This window comes from Gymnoscopelus microlampas (genome assembly GCF_963454915.1).
Source record: "Gymnoscopelus microlampas genome assembly, chromosome: 9".
Taxonomy (NCBI): Eukaryota; Metazoa; Chordata; class Actinopteri; order Myctophiformes; family Myctophidae; genus Gymnoscopelus; species Gymnoscopelus microlampas.
In genome coordinates, this window is record NC_139946.1 from 21,912,145 (window position 1) to 21,930,504 (window position 18,360).

The 18,360-nt window shown below is 39.0% G+C and overlaps 1 protein-coding gene across 4 annotated transcripts; it reads left to right on the forward strand.

The window, feature by feature from the left end:
- Nucleotides 1-430: 430 nt before the first annotated feature.
- Nucleotides 431-18,005, forward strand: prkacba (protein kinase, cAMP-dependent, catalytic, beta a). 4 transcript variants are annotated; one of them, XM_084066580.1, is made up of 10 exons: nt 431-795; nt 6,761-6,822; nt 7,223-7,351; nt 7,906-8,004; nt 8,374-8,477; nt 9,066-9,192; nt 11,198-11,293; nt 11,807-11,929; nt 14,934-15,098; nt 15,293-18,005. In XM_084066580.1, the coding sequence occupies exons 1-10, from the start codon at nt 750-752 to the stop codon at nt 15,416-15,418; spliced, it is 1,077 nt and encodes a 358-aa protein (XP_083922706.1). In that variant the 5' UTR covers nt 431-749; the 3' UTR covers nt 15,419-18,005. The 4 variants fall into 4 exon arrangements, with proteins under 4 accessions (XP_083922706.1, XP_083922707.1, XP_083922704.1 ...); XM_084066581.1 differs by having other exon boundaries at nt 8,374-8,456; XM_084066578.1 differs by lacking the exon at nt 431-795 and adding an exon at nt 4,549-4,745.
- Nucleotides 18,006-18,360: the final 355 nt, after the last annotated feature.

Consider the following 18,360-nt stretch of genomic DNA (forward strand, 5'->3'; position numbering starts at 1 on the left):
TTGTAAATATTGGTATTGCGGGTTGTGTTTTTTTGGGCTTGTTTCTAAAGTGTAGTTGCTTATTTGGGCTTGCTGTCTAATGTTGTTTAAACTTTAAACCAGTGGTTCTCAAACATTTGCATGTCAAGAAAGAACCCCCAAATTAATATATATTTGTTGTACACCCAACCTTCTGAAAATATGTTGTGCCTAAGATAAGATTTGGTGGATTTGAAAATATTCCTAAATGTTCCCTTTTTTCCAAGATTTTTCTTTGAAAATAACAGATGTACAAGCTCACAGCGCGACGCATTGTGAGCTTATAGATCTGCTGCTATGTATTTAGCCAAAGGGTAGAGTGCTCAGTCGCTTCTTTTGGGCTTGTTTTCCTAGACCTGGTTGCTTATTTCTCTTGCAAAACCTGGCAACACTGTCCACTGGTACAACGACATAGAGGCTGAGGAGGAGGTGACAAGTCCAGGAGAATGTTTTCATTTCACTGGAGGTCTGTTTAATTTAGAAATATCACACTGCGTCGTGCAGAAGAATAAGCGCCGACCAAACAGGGCATTTCGCGGAGCACACGGTCGTAGGGATCCACGTTCCAAGAGAAAACAAGGACATTATTGATGTTGTTGTTGTTAGCCAGCCAGCTAACATCAGCTGAAATCTCGTTAGCTAGCTGTTAGCTAATCGTCACCACCACCATCACACCATCCTAGCCTGTAGCTCAGCTCAGCTGTTGTGCATCATCGCCCTGTCTTCCTACCATGGGGAACGCAGCCACGGCCAAGAAAGGCAACGAGCAAGAAAGCGGTGAGTTTATTTACAAAATAATGACCGTGAATGCACCGGTTTACCGAAGAAGAGCATCGTTTAAGCCGTTGTGTTGGCACAGAGTTGGAAGAACACAGGCCTGTTAGAGGAGGACCATCTTTGGTGGGGCATCAGCTGAGCTAGCAGGCTGGGTTAGCTGTTACAGTTACACTAGGACCCCCTTGTTGGTCGGAAAGGGTCCCCCCTGTTGTACCACGGCCAGGTTTTTAGCTCGATGGCAATGGTCTTTCGCGTCCTAAATGCATCAATAATTAAAGTGTTATAATGTGACACTGGGGCAGCAGCACAGGCAAGTGTCACCGTTGCAGCACACACACACACACACACACACACACACACACACACACACACACACACACACACACACACACACACACACTGTCAGCTGTTTTATTCATGCAGTGGTTTCGAAGAGACTGGATCCTTTGGTTCAGTCAGTGGTGAGATGCTTTCAAATTAGCTTGCCAATGTTCGAGATGGATATCTTGGCGTTTAACGGTTGCAGGAAGGGCACAACACAGTCGCTCACTGACTACGTAAGCTGGGAACGTTAGCTGCTGTTCCAGCCAGATAACATCAGCAGTTCTGTTGTAGCTGCAGTGAAAGGCCTGCCTAACACCAACAGGTATTTGATAGCAGCGACAGGCTATGCTGGCTAGTTAGCTGCTATTGATTTAGCTGATACAGACAGCTGCTATTCATTGATTTCTATTGTTAGTTTATAATAACTAGATTAAGGATTGATGATAACCAACTAGCTGACAATGAACCATACATCACACCCTTGCAGCAACTGGCAAACAATATTTAAAGTCGGCTATCCATATTCTTTGGGAGCTTACAGAAAAGCAATTTCCACTCCCCTTTAATTTACAGTAAATCAAAATGTTAGGGTCACTGCTTTCTTACATTGTTCTCATTGTGTTGATACTAAATATATGTGTGGATGGATGCTCCTAAATGAGGCTGTACACAAATTGAAAAGAAATATTAACATTATCCAGATTGCTCTCTCTATCTCTTGCTTTCATCCTGTTACCTGAAAAGCAATAGCCAGAGGGCAATCATGTTTTGAATGCTTTTGTCAGTAATGACCGAGCTAATCCACTAAACTGCCGTGCCTTGTTGCCTGTCTAGAGAATCCCGGTCTTAACCTGCTCTCTCATTGGCAGTTGTCTGTGTTGTTGCACAGACCTGTGACTAGCTTTCTACAAGGAGGAGCTGGGCTTGTGTACAGTAACATCATTTCTGATAAACTGTGTCAGAGTTAACACAGAAACACGTTAGATTAGATGTTAAGGTGATGGTGTGTTACAAAGAGAACACAGGTTCATTTTTGTGAACCCGGGTTCTCACGACAAGATACCAGCCCCTTTTGGGTGGTAAAGTTACATTATTGGCAATGGCATTCAGAGCAATTTACTAATTTACAATGAGTGCCACAAAAGCATCATCTTTAAAAAAAATAAAAATAATAATTGATAGTACAAGTGTTGTGTAGATAAACAGGAGAGAGGGAAGTGACACGCAGTAAAGGTCCTCGGGATCGGGAATTGAACCCGCGACACGCTGTCACGCTGCATTAGAGCCTATATGTGATGTGGTATGTGCCCGGACCGCTAGGCCAGCGGGCGACCTCACAATAGCATAATCTTAATTGACTAGAACACTCACTGCAAGTGGCCAGTAGTGAGGACTACACATGTTATTGACATGAAGCATGAAGCAAGTGGGCTCAAGAATGACATTGTTGTGTTCTCCCACCATAGAGTGTTAGCACCAGGGTTGGGTGACTGGGTCAGATTACTTTGAAATGTAGTCAGTTTATGAATACAAATGACATGGCTTGAAGTTAGTCATTTAATCCCTTGGATTACAAAAAATGTAATCCAATCTGAATACTTTTGGATTGCTGCAAAATCCAACATTGAAAATATTGCACTTTTTTTTATTCAAAACAATTTACTCACTCACAAAAATTTGAATTCCACAACCACAAACTCACTTTTCTCTTTAACCACTTAAACCCCCCTGACATAGTCAATTGGACCAGAGTTGGCTCTGTACTTTGACCGCTTTTTCCGTCTACACAAAATATAGCCGATCTACAAGATCACAAAGCGATGCATTGTGAGCTTGCATATTGTCTATTTTTGGCTAATGTTCCCCCCCAGAATATGGATGCTGGGTTCAAGTGGTTAAAAATCTAAACACATCAATGCAAATAAAACACAGAGAGAGGCTATCTAGCAGAGGGGGTCTGGATTGAGACCCAGACTGTCCTGCTGAACTTTCAGAGGTGGGAGTTGAAAATGGGCATATTCTAAATTTGTAAAACAAATTTTAAACTATAATCTAATTACATGTTTTCCAGATTTAATCTGGGCAGATTATAGTTACTTAATTTTTCATAATCTTGTAGTCAGTTACTACCCAACCCTGGTTATCACCTTTTATGTTAGCTGTCTCAAGGCTAATTAGAGGGCGTTGTTGTCCTTATCAGTACTTTTAAGGCACCACAGCCGTGCAGTGTTTTGACATTAGGCCTAGAAGGTTCTACTGTTTAAGTGTGTTTTGCATATTTTGCACTTGTCAGCCAGAAAACGTAGTTGTGCATGAAAATCATATAAATGAATTCAGCTAACACAACAAACACATGTGCAGTTGGATGTTCATAGGGGTGCAACAGTTATTTGAACTAATCAATTTTAATTGATTATAAAAAATAATCGATTATTGATTTTAGGTTTTAAAAGGAATATCAATTTTGGTGGGGAAAATATATATTTAAATATTTTTTTAAACTAAAGCAAAAATAGCAGATTTACAAGCTGTATATTGGCGTTTTGCTATTTTTATGCGTCACTAGTAGTAGTAGCATAGGGCTTAAGTGGTATAATCACACTAATCGTTTCAGTCGATGATAAAAAATCTATAAGAAGTTCTTCACGTGATCATTGATGTATTAAAGCGAATGATCAAATTGCTAATTGATTGCTCGATTCATCAAAAAAAGTAATTGATAGAATAACTAAGAAAACTAGACCCAAGGAATCTAGGGAAAAAAATATTTTACGACCTACGGTTCAAGAGTTATAGGCCAAAACGTAAGGGGGCTTTTATAGCGCCACCATGAGGCCGACTGGTGTACTATTTTTTGGGGTAATTTCAGACTAAATTATGAACCTCCCCTCCAAGTCTTGTAACTCTAGCCCTTACGGTTTCTGAGAAAAAAATACTTGAAATCGAGTTTTTTCATTTTCCCATTAAAGTGGATGGGGAAATTTAATGCACTAATAAATCAATATCAATTAAACTATGTAACCAATCTCTTAGCATTAAAAAGTGCACGATTCCCATTGAAGCCGGTCATTTTGACATATGGCACGAAATTGGGGAAAAAAAACTGTGAGAGGAGTAGCGTGCCAAAATAAAGTTTATCTAGGTCCTAGATACACTTTAGGCCCGGGCAACCAGACTATAGTACTCTAATATCTTTATTCTTCCTAGATTCTAGGAAGAATAAAGATTCTAGGAAGAATAAAGATAGTAGAGTACTATAGTCTGGTTGCCCTATTCGGGCAACCACTAATAACATTTGCAGCACACTGCTCAAACTGAAGTAGAGCACTCATACAGGAAGCTCCACTATAATGTATGTGGTTAGCCAAGCATCACACACTGCACTTCACTGCATACAGGAAGTGTTTGGCAGTCCATGACATAAAGTCAAAAAGCGCCACTTTAGCTGTGAGCTTGCTTTGTCAGTCACACGCCTGGGAAATAATTGTGTGAAATGGCCCAGGGGAAACTGGACGACTTGGCCAGCCGACTGTTCCACAGATATCGCAAGGGCAATCAAGATCAGAAAGGACAAGAGAGTGAGGTGCCTTATGTCTCTGAGTTCACCATCATTTGGGATAAATTCAGTAAGTGTCTTGCTGTGTTTGTATGCAGGTGTTAGTCTTCCTCTCTTGCTAAGAGCTGTAGTTTGTTTTGTTTGTCTTTTAAAGAAAAACTTTTATAGGCTTAGAATTCTGTGGGTAACTGGTGTTTGATAGTTTATACTGAAAATCTTTCTAAAGATCCACATTTTATTATGAAATTGTTCTACGTTTTCACTGGTGTCTCAGTTACTTCTGGTAGTCGGTCTCCATTGTTTCGTCACGTCTCAAAACCACAAGCAACAGTCTTGTTTTTAGAGTTTGTCTTTATCTGCCAGAGACAGGATTCTCTTAACTTCCTCCTACTAACGTTCAAAATATTTCCTAATGAAGGTTTCGTAAGATCACTTCGAAAAAGAGAAAGAATTCAAGAAAGAACAAAGAAGTCATTCAGTCTGTTATATCAGCAAACCTTTTTGATTGAAGTTCGTAAAGAAAAAATAGGTTATTCCGGATCAACCAGGAAGTTGAACTTAGGCTTATTTGAGAGCTGTGTCCAACTGTCAATATGTCACTCACTTTGTTTTCTCTGTTGATGGCCTGTGCTCAGGAGCAACGGGTTGGTCTGAAACATTCTATGGGACACATTACTGTGTACTAGTGCAGAACATTGTTGGTGCTTCAGTTTCTCTCCTCATCATAATATGTTGTCCTGGCATTTTCTCTGATATTTCTATGTCTAACTATGAAATGTCTTAACATGTTTTAACTTTTTATTTGTAATCTTCTTTATTTGTTCAGTCATTTTTGCTTTTTCGTTCTTTGTCTTAGCTGTTCTATTTGTATCAATGTTCGCCAGGGTAGGCCAATGAGAACTTCATATATTCACAATAGTTAATTTAAAGAATCTAAAGCTTGCTTGGGAATTAAGATTCTGAATAGGAAAAAATATATATTGTTGTGTCACCTAACTACAGAGAACTGCAATGTTGATTTGACCTACAATTTAGCTTTAAAAAAGAAAAAACATGTCAATTCAATTGAAACAATAATATGTATGTTTGTTTTTTAGGCTACATTCTTTCCATGGACATAGGAAAAAGTTATAAACATCCAGAATAGCCAAATTCAGGCTTTTATTTCATTTACATGGAAGGTGTACATTGTCGTCTTCAATGTCATTATGTTGTGTGTTGCATCTAATCCACTTGACTACAATGTTCTTGTTTTTTGCACTTCATAAACCTTTCTTCCCTTTCTTTCTCCTCCATCATTTCCATCCATGTGGGTGAATGTTCCTGCAAACCCTTGGTGAACTGTAGAGACTTTTGGTATGCTTATTTCTCCATAAGCTTTCCTAAATCACAGAGAGAACATTTTGTGTGTACCGTACTTTGTCACAGCATCATAGGCCTTATACTTAGCCTAAATATGCCAACATGTTTTCCAACAACTTCTTGTTTGATTGGGGCTATTTAGGCTACCTGTTATAAATATAGATTATACACTTACAGATATACAGATACACATACAATTACTGGCTGCATGTACCTCCTGTGAAAGCGCCACAGCAATTTGACCAAGATGCATTATGTTTCTCTGTGACTATGGACAGCTCATGTGTCTGCTGTGATTTTCACTTTGCACTGTCTTTCTAATGCCTGCTCTGCAGACCCAGTTATGCTCTGCCTTTTGGTCTTTCTCTGCTTATGTTATATTGCTGTTTTCCCCTCAGCAATGTTTGAAAGGGATGCAGAATGGTCTCTTTGAATTGACCCATTCTGTTAAGCCCACAAGAGCTCTTTGCATCTCTTTATCATTTTAAATTGCCTGCCTTGGTGTTTGGATTTGTTGTGTTTATAAAGGATTTTCCCTCATTGTCAAATACAGTACTACCTCATCTGTACTTGACATTGCCCTGACCTTTATTGTAAGTTATTTGGTTGATAGAGTAGAAGTGTTTCCCTCCCTTAAACATGTTACCTGCCAAGTTAGCCATCTGACATATTAGCCCTTACCATCATCCTAATTATTTTTCCTTTTTTTGTCACTTTTCTTAGTGAAAGAGTTCTTAGCCAAAGCCAAAGAAGATTTTCTAAGAAAATGGGAGTGTCCACCACAGGTAACATAAATAAAATAAAGTTCTGTCTGACCATTTTGTCTCATTTGCTTAATCAAGCAAATTATTATAAAAGCCACTTCCTTTACTTAAAAACATTTATATAATATAGATTTGAAAGCATGACTTTTATTGTGCCATAATACTCTGAAAAAAACAGGTCATATGCCTGGTGAGTTATGTTTTTTCTGTGTTTCAGTTCTGGTTTCTTAACAAAATACAGTATACCTGATGCCAATGGTGTCCAATCAAAACATTTCTTCTCAACTTAAGCCTAAGTTTCTCTGCAAACTTTTAGATACCTCAGTGGATATGACTTGTGGAAATATTGTGGTATAATGTGCTAGACAGATACTGTATACGAACAGAAATGTCCGATTTGAATGATAACATGTTTCCTCAGAGCACAACTGGCCTGGATGACTTTGAGAGGCTCAAGACCCTTGGCACTGGCTCGTTTGGGCGAGTCATGCTCGTCAAACATAAAGCAACAGACCAGTTCTACGCCATGAAGATCCTGGACAAACAGAAAGTGGGTGATGGTTTTGAACTGAAACAATCATGTGTCAATTCTGAGCTGAATCTGTGCAGTGATACTCTAATGTTGTTGCTAAATGCTGCACCTCACAGAAGGAAATGGAAAGTTTCATCTCATATCGGTACATTTCAAACGTGGTTCAACTGAAAACCTCAGAGGTGCTTCACACAAGTGCTTATATCTGGAAATACTGAAGTGAAAGTCATTAGCATGTCTTCACTACATAGACGTTGATGGATGGAATACATTTTATCCAGTTCCATTGTTGATAAGTTACAGAAAAAGAGCAGTTTCTGTAGCATGGCTTTTGAACTGGTTGCCTTTGGTTTTCTGACATTTTGTGAACTGACCTTTATCAGTCCATCAAACACACTTCAAAAGTCACACAACACGGTTTTCAAAAGGCCCTCAGCTTCAAATGGCAAAGCTTTGCTCAATTTGGCACTAGTAGCTAACAGAACAAATGTACAGATCTCCAAGAATACATCCAAATGATATGATAACGACTGTCTATTCTGTTCATGTTTGTGTGTGTTTATGAATCATAGGTGGTGAAGCTGAAGCAAATAGAACACACACTAAATGAGAAGAGGATACTGCAGGCTGTCTCCTTCCCCTTCCTCGTCAGATTGGAGTACTCCTTCAAAGTACACACTTGCCTCTGTTCTAGCTACTGTAACTGATAACATGGAACCCTTTACCAGGCTCCCTATTTGTTTTGTCAAGGTCACCTAGTGCATGAAACTTAAACTGTTTCTGTTCAAGACAAAGTATTCAGTACAACGCAAGATTTGCAGGTCAATTTCACAGTTTTATCAGCCAGCTATATACTGCATATTAGAACAAAATATTTGTTTACTGTATCTGCCGGCCTATGTGTTCAGTTTAGCAAAAACATAACATCAACAGAGAAAATGCACTGGTGTTTGGTTGATGGCTATTGTTTATTTGCAATCATGAAAGACACACATGAAAGTACTACAGTAGATATTGAATTCTCTCACTCTGTTTAACAGGACAACTCAAATCTATACATGGTGATGGAATATGTTCCTGGTGGGGAAATGTTCTCACACCTCAGACGCATCGGGAGATTCAGGTACAGGTCTACACGTGTAAGGTAGGGGATATTCAGCCGTCGGCCCTCCGATCCACCCCATTTGATTGGTTTGATTGGGGTAGATCGGCCCTCCGATCTACCCCAAGCTATAACCATATGGTTATAGCTTGCAGCTGGTTCAGGTTAGGCGCTATTAATATGGTTACGTTTATAGTGTGTTTAATTAAATCATTTTATTTGAAGTTTTGCACGGTTAGTACAGTTATGTCTAGGACTCTAGGTATGGGTTTGTTGAGGCAGAGCAGAAAAAATGAAGGGCACCCGAAGGCTTAATAGCATTTAATTTAAAAATCCCGTCTGACGGCTGAATATCCACTCACTCATTCATGCAAAAGGCCTTTTGTCACCAAGGTGACGACAGGTCCCTAGAGTAAAATGCCTTAAAATGCCTTACATTTAATTGTTTAAAATTCTAAAGTATTTAATAAGGTTAGATAAATAGCTTTTTAAATCTTGAATACAAAGTCTTTAAAGTGTCATTTCTTGTTGAACAGTTTTTCTAGGAGCAGGAAGTGATTATGCAGGCCATTACATTTTTGTCTTTGCTTGTTTAATGTGGTGTCTGTCTCTTGTGTGTAATTTTCTCAGTGAACACCACGCACGATTTTATGCAGCTCAGATAGTGCTCACCTTTGAGTACCTCCACTCTTTAGACCTCATCTACAGAGACCTGAAGCCCGAAAACCTGCTCATAGATCAACATGGGTACATTCAGGTACGCTGTCAGTGATGTATGTCCAGTTTTCAAGTTCCTTGTCTTGGTTTTACTCTTACCTAACAGGCAGAAGCTATTTTGTCAGCCTAGCTAATTTTGACTCAGACAAACATGACATCTGTTCTGGTATTCCACAGGGCTCAATTCTGGGTCCCTTATTGTTCTCCCTGTAAATACTACCACTGGGAGAACTCATCGCCGATCACGGAGTGAACTTCCATTTCTATGCTGATGATACCCAGCTGTATCTTTCGGTAGCTCCAGACGACCCCTGCGCTCTAGACCCATTGTTGACCTGTCTGTCCAGTATAAAATGCTGTATGAGTGAGAACTTTCTTAAGCTAAATGAGGATAAAACAGAAATTCTCATAATTGGCTGCAGTGAGCAGAGAGAATCAATAATAAGTAGACTTGGTAACCTGGCTGTAGAAAGTAACACCACAGTAAAGAACCTGGGGGTTATTATCGATTCTGAATTGAATTTTAATGCACACATTAATCATGTCACCAAGATTGCTTTCTTTCATCTTAGAAATATTGCGCGAATTAGAGACTATCTGTCGTTAGACGACGCAAAAACGCTGATCCACGCTTTTGTTTTCTCTCGGCTTGATTACTGCAATGCACTCTACTCTGGCCTGCCTAAGAAAACAACTGACAGATTACAACTTGTTCAAAATGCGGCAGCCAGAATTTTAACTAAAACTAGAATGAGAGAACATATCACTCCAGTTCTAGCTTCACTACACTGGCTCCCGGTTGTTTTTAGGATTGATTTTAAAATTCTTTTAATAGTTTATAAAGCTCTAAATGGTCTGGCACCTTCCTACCTCTATGACTGCCTAGAGAGACATGTTCCAAACCGGACCCTCAGGTCTTCAAGTGCTGACCTACTCGAGGTGCCTAAAATGACATATAAAAAATACGGTGAAGCAGCATTCTGCTTTTACGGACCAACAGTGTGGAATAAACTCCCATTACACCTAAAAGAGGCAGCCTCTGTCGATAGCTTTAAAGCACAGCTCAAGACCTATTTCTTCACTCTTGCTTTTAGCTGACTCTTTGGTTGATTTTTAAGTCCTCACTGTATTGCCTATTTTAATGTTTTATGCTTTTGCTTTTATTTTATTTTATTTTTTGTTTGCTTTATTGTTAAATTGGTTGTAACTGTAGCTGTATTCTTGCTCTGTAAAGCACTTTGCGCTGCATTTCATGTCATGAAAGGTGCTATACAAATAAAGTTTATTATTATTATTATTATTAGTTTAGATGGTGTGTGCAAAAGGGATGCAACCATAACAAAAACTCAACGATAGGAAATTTATCACGATATTTCGACAACAAGTGAATGATGACTGAAATATGTAGTCTGCAATGCCTGATTTATACTTGGTATATTTTATTTTTGCAACAAAGTTTAACTCGGGCTTAATATAGAGTCTTCAACCCTATGGGTTGTGGGACCTCTTAGGGTGGCGTACCCAGCAAATCTTTATGTGACAGGAGGTTACTTTGTTTGTCCTTGGCCTGAAAAAGTTGAAGACCCCTGGACTAAAAGTATGGCCGTGTTGGATTTTATACATTTCAAACTCAGGAGGGAAGCCAATCACTAGCCAAGATAAGTTAGTCGCTAAGCTAAAGGTTAAAGACTATGTTGCTCAGCCAAACAGCCAGCAACAATGGGTTAGTAAGTTGCTCAGCAAAATAACCAGTGTTCAGCGAGAGAGTCACTACAAAGGAGAGAGACATAGCAGCGATAGTTCAATTAATACAATTGTGTTATAGCACCAAATAACAAGTTGTCTCAAGACACTTATAATAGCCAACAATTATATCGAGACATTGTTGTTATCGTGATAATGACAATAAAGTAATTGGTCTGTAATTTCCAAGCTCCAAAGTGTCTATTTAAATCAAGTTTAAATTAAAATGTCATAGGCCTAGGCTGTTAGGCCTAGTTAACAAAACATTTGATGATGAGGAGGATGTTCTCATGCTCCCTCAGGTCACAGACTTTGGCTTTGCCAAGAGAGTAAAAGGCAGGACCTGGACATTGTGTGGAACCCCTGAGTACTTGGCTCCAGAGATCATCCTCAGCAAGGTGAGCCAGCCATGTTCCTGCAGAACTTGATACACAGGAGCATTTACTGACATCTTTGGTTTGTTTGCACCTTAAAGGAGCACATCACTCATTTTCAACCGTATCTTGTTATAATTGGTCCGTATTAATGGCATTATAAGATGACATTAAGAAGACCATTTCTGTCTCCTAGCTCTGTGTACCAGAGGTGGGCTATAGACCGTTCATAATGTGTGATTCCAAACTAATAGCTACAGTCTTTCTCTTCATGGAAAGTTAGTAAGCTGAAATAGAAGCCATTGTTCTAGTGTTGATGAAAAAATAAAGGGTTGAAATGGCCAAACCTCCCTACCGATGTCACTGGTAGGCAGGATTGTCCACAGCCCTCCTCTGAGACACAGACCCAAGTATCTTATAATGAGCATTGATGAGGACCAATTATATGAAGATGGGTTGAAAATGGGGGAAGTGCTCTTTTTAAGTGATGTTGGATGATAATGTAATATTTGTTATGTTCCTGATTTTGTTTCCCAGGGCTACAACAAAGCTGTGGACTGGTGGGCCCTGGGTGTCCTGATCTATGAAATGGCAGCTGGTTATCCTCCCTTCTTTGCAGATCAGCCTATCCAGATCTACGAGAAGATTGTATCTGGCAAGGTGCAGACAGTAGTGATGCCACGGTTCTTAATAATATTGGTTCGATATGCACTTGATAAATTCCCATCACATGGTCAGAAACCATCATATTTGGTTCTAATTGCCTCTGAAAACAGTCAGTTAGGGCGAGACATATCACCGATATTGATTGGCATTTACAGTAGCCAATGAGACGAGGTTATGAGTGAGCGACGGTGAAAGCCTGTTGTGCCTTTGGACTCGAGCTGAAAGAACAGGTTGTAGGAAGTAGCACATTTTGAAAACAAACATTTAAACTAGTGGCTGTAGATGTAACGTGAATCAAAGAATAGCTCATCTACAAGCATCATTGTGAGCTTGTAGATGATCTACAGTATTTAAGGCATGATACACCGTCTGATTAATAAATTATGTTATCTTTAGCCTGCATTTTCGTGTAAACAAGGTAGTGTATTTTCATCTCGATAAGCTCTGGCTTGAGCTCGTTCAAAAGTTGAGTTATTTCCAAAACAACAGCTCGAACAAAGTACTCTTGGTCAGCAGAGAGGGACTCATGTTAGCATAACATTTTTAAATTCTAATGCCAGGATTAAAACAAAAACAAGCCAGAGATATTATTGCCGTGAAGTGGTGTTTTTTTTGGGAACAGTCCATTCAGTCCACGATTGTCAGCTTAGCGACTTGAGTGATAGTACTAGCTTACTTAATGGAAGGCTCCAAATTAGAGACCGACCAACCGATATATGGCCATTATAAAAAAGAAATTACTACAGGTATTAGCAATTATGCATTTGATGTGTCCTGATTTATAACAACTTTAAGCCTGACATCCTTATTTTGGGCATGCCATTATAGTTGAAAATGTACAATGTTTTCAAAGATTTTTTCAAAGTAGCAGATCTACAAGCTCGCAGCGTGTCTCGAAAGGTTGTGAGCTGGTAGATCGTCTGTTTTTAAAAGGGCAGTAAATTTCAGTTTATGTATATTTCATATTTACTTGTTTTCTTGTTCATTTTATAATTGAAGTTAAATGTTCTTTTCATATTCAGATCTGCCAACTTATACGAATTATGAGTACCAGATACACATTTTGACATCAAAGTATGCTGGTGTGATTTGTCCCTCCAAAGTACGCAAACCTTTACACCTCGTGAGTTTAATTGTGCAGTACTCAAGTCTACGCGCTGTGCAGGTCTGCCAGGATGCGTGTTCTGTGTCTCTCTCCCTCTTTTTCTCTCTTTAGCCAGAACCCAATACTCAAATTTCTGCCTTAGGGCATGTATTGCAAGACCTCAATGTGCATTATTTGAAGTCCATAAGATGGTCACATATTTTGGCAGGTCACCAATTTCACCGTAACGGATGGAGGAGGCAGAAATTTTAGTACTGGATCTGATCTTTGAATCTCTGTGGCTTCCTCACTCCCTCTCTTTGTATTTGTCAGTATGATGCTGGGTGGAAGAGATGCTGCGTGTCGTTGCAATCTTTAGAAATCACCTCAATGACAAGTGTTTGTGAAACTAAGAGATGTGCTCGAGAATGTATGCTTAAAGGATCAACTAGGTTGCAACATGTTTGCAGCCAACGGGACAGAAGCAACTAGTAGGGAGGAATCCCATAGGTCGGACGGATAGCTTGCACCCGATTGGCTACTTTGTTGCAAACGCACACAGCAAATGCATATCCTATTTGATATAATATGCATTTGTCCTGTGGGAGTTGAAATTGTGAATTGAATTAAGTTAATGTTAGTCTAATGTTATATAGCCTATGTATTTGCAAGATATTGACATTAGTCATCATGGATTAGCAAGTACTGGTATTGTCCAGTGTTGTGAATTAAAGGGGATAGAATTACTACAAAAATGTATTCAGGTAGTATATCCCCAGAGTGAAAATAAGTGCTCATGATGTGTTGCAATACTGTAGGTGGTGGCCTGCTATCACTACGATGCTGATAACCTCAGACCTCAAACATAAATGATAGCAATTCCATCAGAGCTGCTAGGCTGAAAAGAGAAAATTAAGCCACACCAATAAATCAGCAACAAAGGAATTTTCAGCATGGTATTACTTTAATATACTATAATAATAGCAGGCCACAGCCAAGCCGTAGCTCACAAGCTCAAATTGTGTGTCTGTGTCTTGTGTGTCTGCCTTGTGTGTCTGCATGCGTGCATGACTACCTTTGACTTTGTGGTGTCTAGTGTGCTTGATTGGTGTTCCGGTGTTGATGAACAGGTGAGAGGTCTGACTGTATTTCTTATCTTGTACATGCATGTAGGAAATAGCATACATGTGAATTGGGGCTGATGATGCTGATGAAAACATTTCTATTGTGTTGAGTCGGTAGGCTCTGTGCCTACTGTTGTCCCAGATTTCCAGCTTTGTTTGATTGGCTTGGCTGCAGGTTTGACCCAGAAACACATGACACCTTCACATGTGTCTCCAGTTCAAATCTGAGTCAATCAAAGTATCGGCAGCTGAACTGGAACAGGAAATGAGCACGCCACCTTCTGGAAACTCGGGACTACAGTAATCGCAGAGTATATAACTTATCAACATGATATTGTAATTAATGATATGATATCAAACACAACATTTCTATTACTCAGAATAAGAAGCTGATTCATACGTTGAATAACTTGGTGATATGGAGGCGAGTGGGAAATTACCGTGTAAGCGAGGCGGCGCGGACGTGGCGCGAAAGCGCGTGTGTGGTACTCAAAACATTTTCCCATGGTTGGCAGGTCTGTATATCGAAGTTTAAAATGTATGCTTTATTTATTTTAATCTGTCAAAAAGTACCCCCCCCCTTATATCGTTTAAAACATTGATAAAATGTGGTGTATGACTCTCCAAAATCGCCATCGGACCCAAAAATCTGGAATCGGTCGAGCTCTACTCCAAACCCAGCTTTATTCCAACACAGTTGTGGAATAGAGCTAGTTTGAAGCATTCAGTTAAGGGTGTCATATCGTCCATATTTTATAACCAGCAATCCACATCTTCTTCGGTTCCATAGGTACGATTCCCCTCTCACTTTAGCTCTGACTTGAAGGATCTGCTGAGAAACCTGCTACAGGTAGACTTGACAAAGAGATTTGGAAACTTGAAGAATGGCGTAAACGACATCAAAAACCACAAGTGGTTCTCCACAACAGACTGGATCGCCATCTACGAGAGGAAGGTAGGTACCGACTATTTATTGTTCAAGAATGTGATTATATAATTTTTTTGCTTGTTTATTTTATTTTATTTCACAAAAAATGTGTTATATATATTCACCATTTTGGGGTGAAAAATGTGTGATGTGTGATATGTGTGATAATTTTATATTCTTTGGAGTGGTGTCCTCAGTTTAGTTATCTCCTGTATTTACAGGTTGAGGCCCCCTTCATGCCAAAGTGCAGAGGACCAGGAGACACAAGCAACTTTGACGATTACGAAGAGGAGGACGTTCGTGTCTCAGAAACAGAAAAATGTGCAAAAGAGTTTGCTGAATTCTAGTGAGTGGGAAAGCCCCTTCAGGGCTCACATGCATTGGGATATTTTTGCACTCTTTTGAGGGTGAAGGTGGAGCTGAGACCATCATATGTTCAAAACAATTGCCTAGTTCCTTCATTCCACAAGGCTGAATGAAGTCCTTCTTGCCATGATCCTTGTCGCGTGCATCTAGCACACTAACCTATACACAGGCACATCATGCAGACACCCCTCGTGCTGCAACACAAAAATACTAGACCATGTGTTCTTATCTCTTATTTCCTGTTCTGTTTGTTTTGTTTAGTTTTTTGTTTTTTTTACATTTGCCGCTTTTTAGAATTCCTCCCTACTCCCTTTATTTAAGTTCAGGTGATTATGTACAAAGCAAGACAAAACCAATTATCTACCCATTTCACAGTGGCACAAAGAGTGATTGATTGTATTAGCCGGTATTGCACATTTTGTGATTTAAGTTTTTCGGGGGAAATAGAAAGGTTCCAATTCCTGCCAGTGAGTCTTGCCAGTTATTGTCTGTTACATGCCTGAGTGTATTTTAGGGTTTTGAATGAAGTGTAACGGCCCGGTCTATACTCCTAAACCTTTTGCTGTCCTTAACAAGTAGAACCTTGTCTTTGTGCATATAGAGAAACACATATATCAGACATAAGATTTTACAACACTTAATTTTTGTTTTATTTTTATTTTTATTTTTTTTAAGCATGACCAAAACTTTGACGAAATGGCAGTGAAGGAAGTAAGTTTTCAGCAGCACTGAATGATGTCTCTTGAAATTGTCAGTGTTAAGCTCTCGGACATTCAGCTCTGGAAAAGCGCGATTAGCACATTGTGGCAAGCCTAATTATTAAGCAGAAACATGTATGTGCTGTATTAGTTTTTATCAATTGTAGCATCGTTTTATCCCTTATCCAGTGATGGGGCATTTCCTTTTTACCTCAGAATAGGTATGGTATTCAAATGAATATAAGAGATATATTTTTCAGGTACAACAGTTTCATCTGCCAGAAAAGAAACCAGTGGGCGTTAAATATATTGCTTTGTTGCATATAATAGGTCATCTTTCTTTGGCATGTCCAAATAAATAATATTGTTTTGAAAAGGCTTTTTTTTCTTTTCTTTTTTTTTTTTACACATTGTTAAAATGTAAAGGTCAGTTTGTTAAAATGTCTCTTTCTCAGATGGTACGAAATTGCGGTTATGACAGTGTTGGTTACATGGACATAGTATATTGACCACTTTGGGACATCTCTCACTTTTTGTTTTTTAACTGCTAAGATTTATTTAGCAAACTTTTCAGAAGACATTGTGTAACTGCCATTTTTGTTTCATTTCCATTTCCCCCCTGCATGTTAGTCTTCATTTGTTACATTTGGCCACAGTGTCACAACAAGCTAACAGTGCCTGGAAAAGGTGTTTGACTCGCATCTCTTTTTTCACTGGAGGAAAGAGTCTCGGGGTGTGATTTTGAAGCTGGTAAATGTTACCCTGAGTGGTGGATTTGTCATCAATGTTGGAGGGTTGAATACTTCTTCAAGACACTGTAAATAGATATTGGCAATGCCTAAATTTTAAGCTGTGATATGTTTCGCTTTTCTTTTGGTTTGTTTGTTTTTCACGGAAATTGAGCACGACGTGCCATTTCATTTGGCCCGTATTTTTTTTTATTTTTTATTAAGGCACAACTGCTTTTATGCTATTTATTTATACTCCGATGTCTAATCAATTTTACCTTCTAAATGTTTCAACTTGCATAGTTCTCAGTATGTATGAAGGTGCAAATGTTTTATTTTCAGAAGTGTTATAAATGGTGAAAATTTCATAATTATTTATTGGTACAATTTCTTTTTCCATTTGCCCTTATGGAAATATTCATATTCACCAGTCAATAGACATCAATTCTCTTATGCCTGAATAGGATCATATGTCAGTCATGTTTCTTCCCCCATTTTAGTCAAAATCAAGTCATTAATTTCGCTCCTTTGTCTTTTCAGTCCCCATTGTGAACTAAATTATTCTCGTGCTTTCATGGGCATTTCAATCTTGTTTTCCCAGATGCATAAGGAAGGTGACCAGAATGTCATTGTTAAGCTTATAGGAGAATCCAAGATCATTGTGATCTGGAAAAAATGGTCTGAAAATCCACTCGCTGGGAAATTAGCATGTTGCAATCCAAACTGCCTATATGTGAAGTCTTTCCAGAAAATGTGCAGTAAATCCACAGCAATTCCTAAGTGTCATCCCCCCCCCCCCCCCCCCCCCCCAACTCATATGTGTGTAATGATTGTCCAAGTTATTTGATGTAAATGATGGCAATTTTCTTTTCCCGAGCCACCTGACACTCTTTACAAAAGGAATATCAGTTTATTTTTAACTTCTTTCACACACGCCAGTATGGGCCATAAATATGAAATATCTATGTATTTAGTTTGTTGGATATTTTGCACAACGTCATTTAGAAGGCTGACACCGTTTTCCCACCCATATTTACTTGTATTTGCAAGGGAAGTATAACATACTTTGCTGTAGCAGATTTTATGTAACAAAGGATATATGTCACTGTAATAAATTAAATTCTTTGTATTAAACACGAGAATCGTTTTGTTTAATTTGAGGAGAACATGGTTTATAATATGCAAATTTTGCAGTGACTGATAATATTGTCCCAGTGTGGTTTAACCACTTAAACCCCAGCATCGGTATATTGTGGGGAAAGCTTTCGCTGAAAATGGCAGATCGACAAGCTCATTGCGTCGTGTTGAGCTTGTCGATTGGCTTTTTTCAGCGAAAGCTTTCCCCACAATAACAGAAAACAGAAAATACATTAGTATTGAGCCCTGAGGGACTGAGGGTTACCCATATGGGGTTTAAGTGGTTAATCGTCCTTTATCTTTGTCATGTACCCGTTTGTAGTTTGTACAAATCTACGAACACTGGCACCTGGCTGTAAA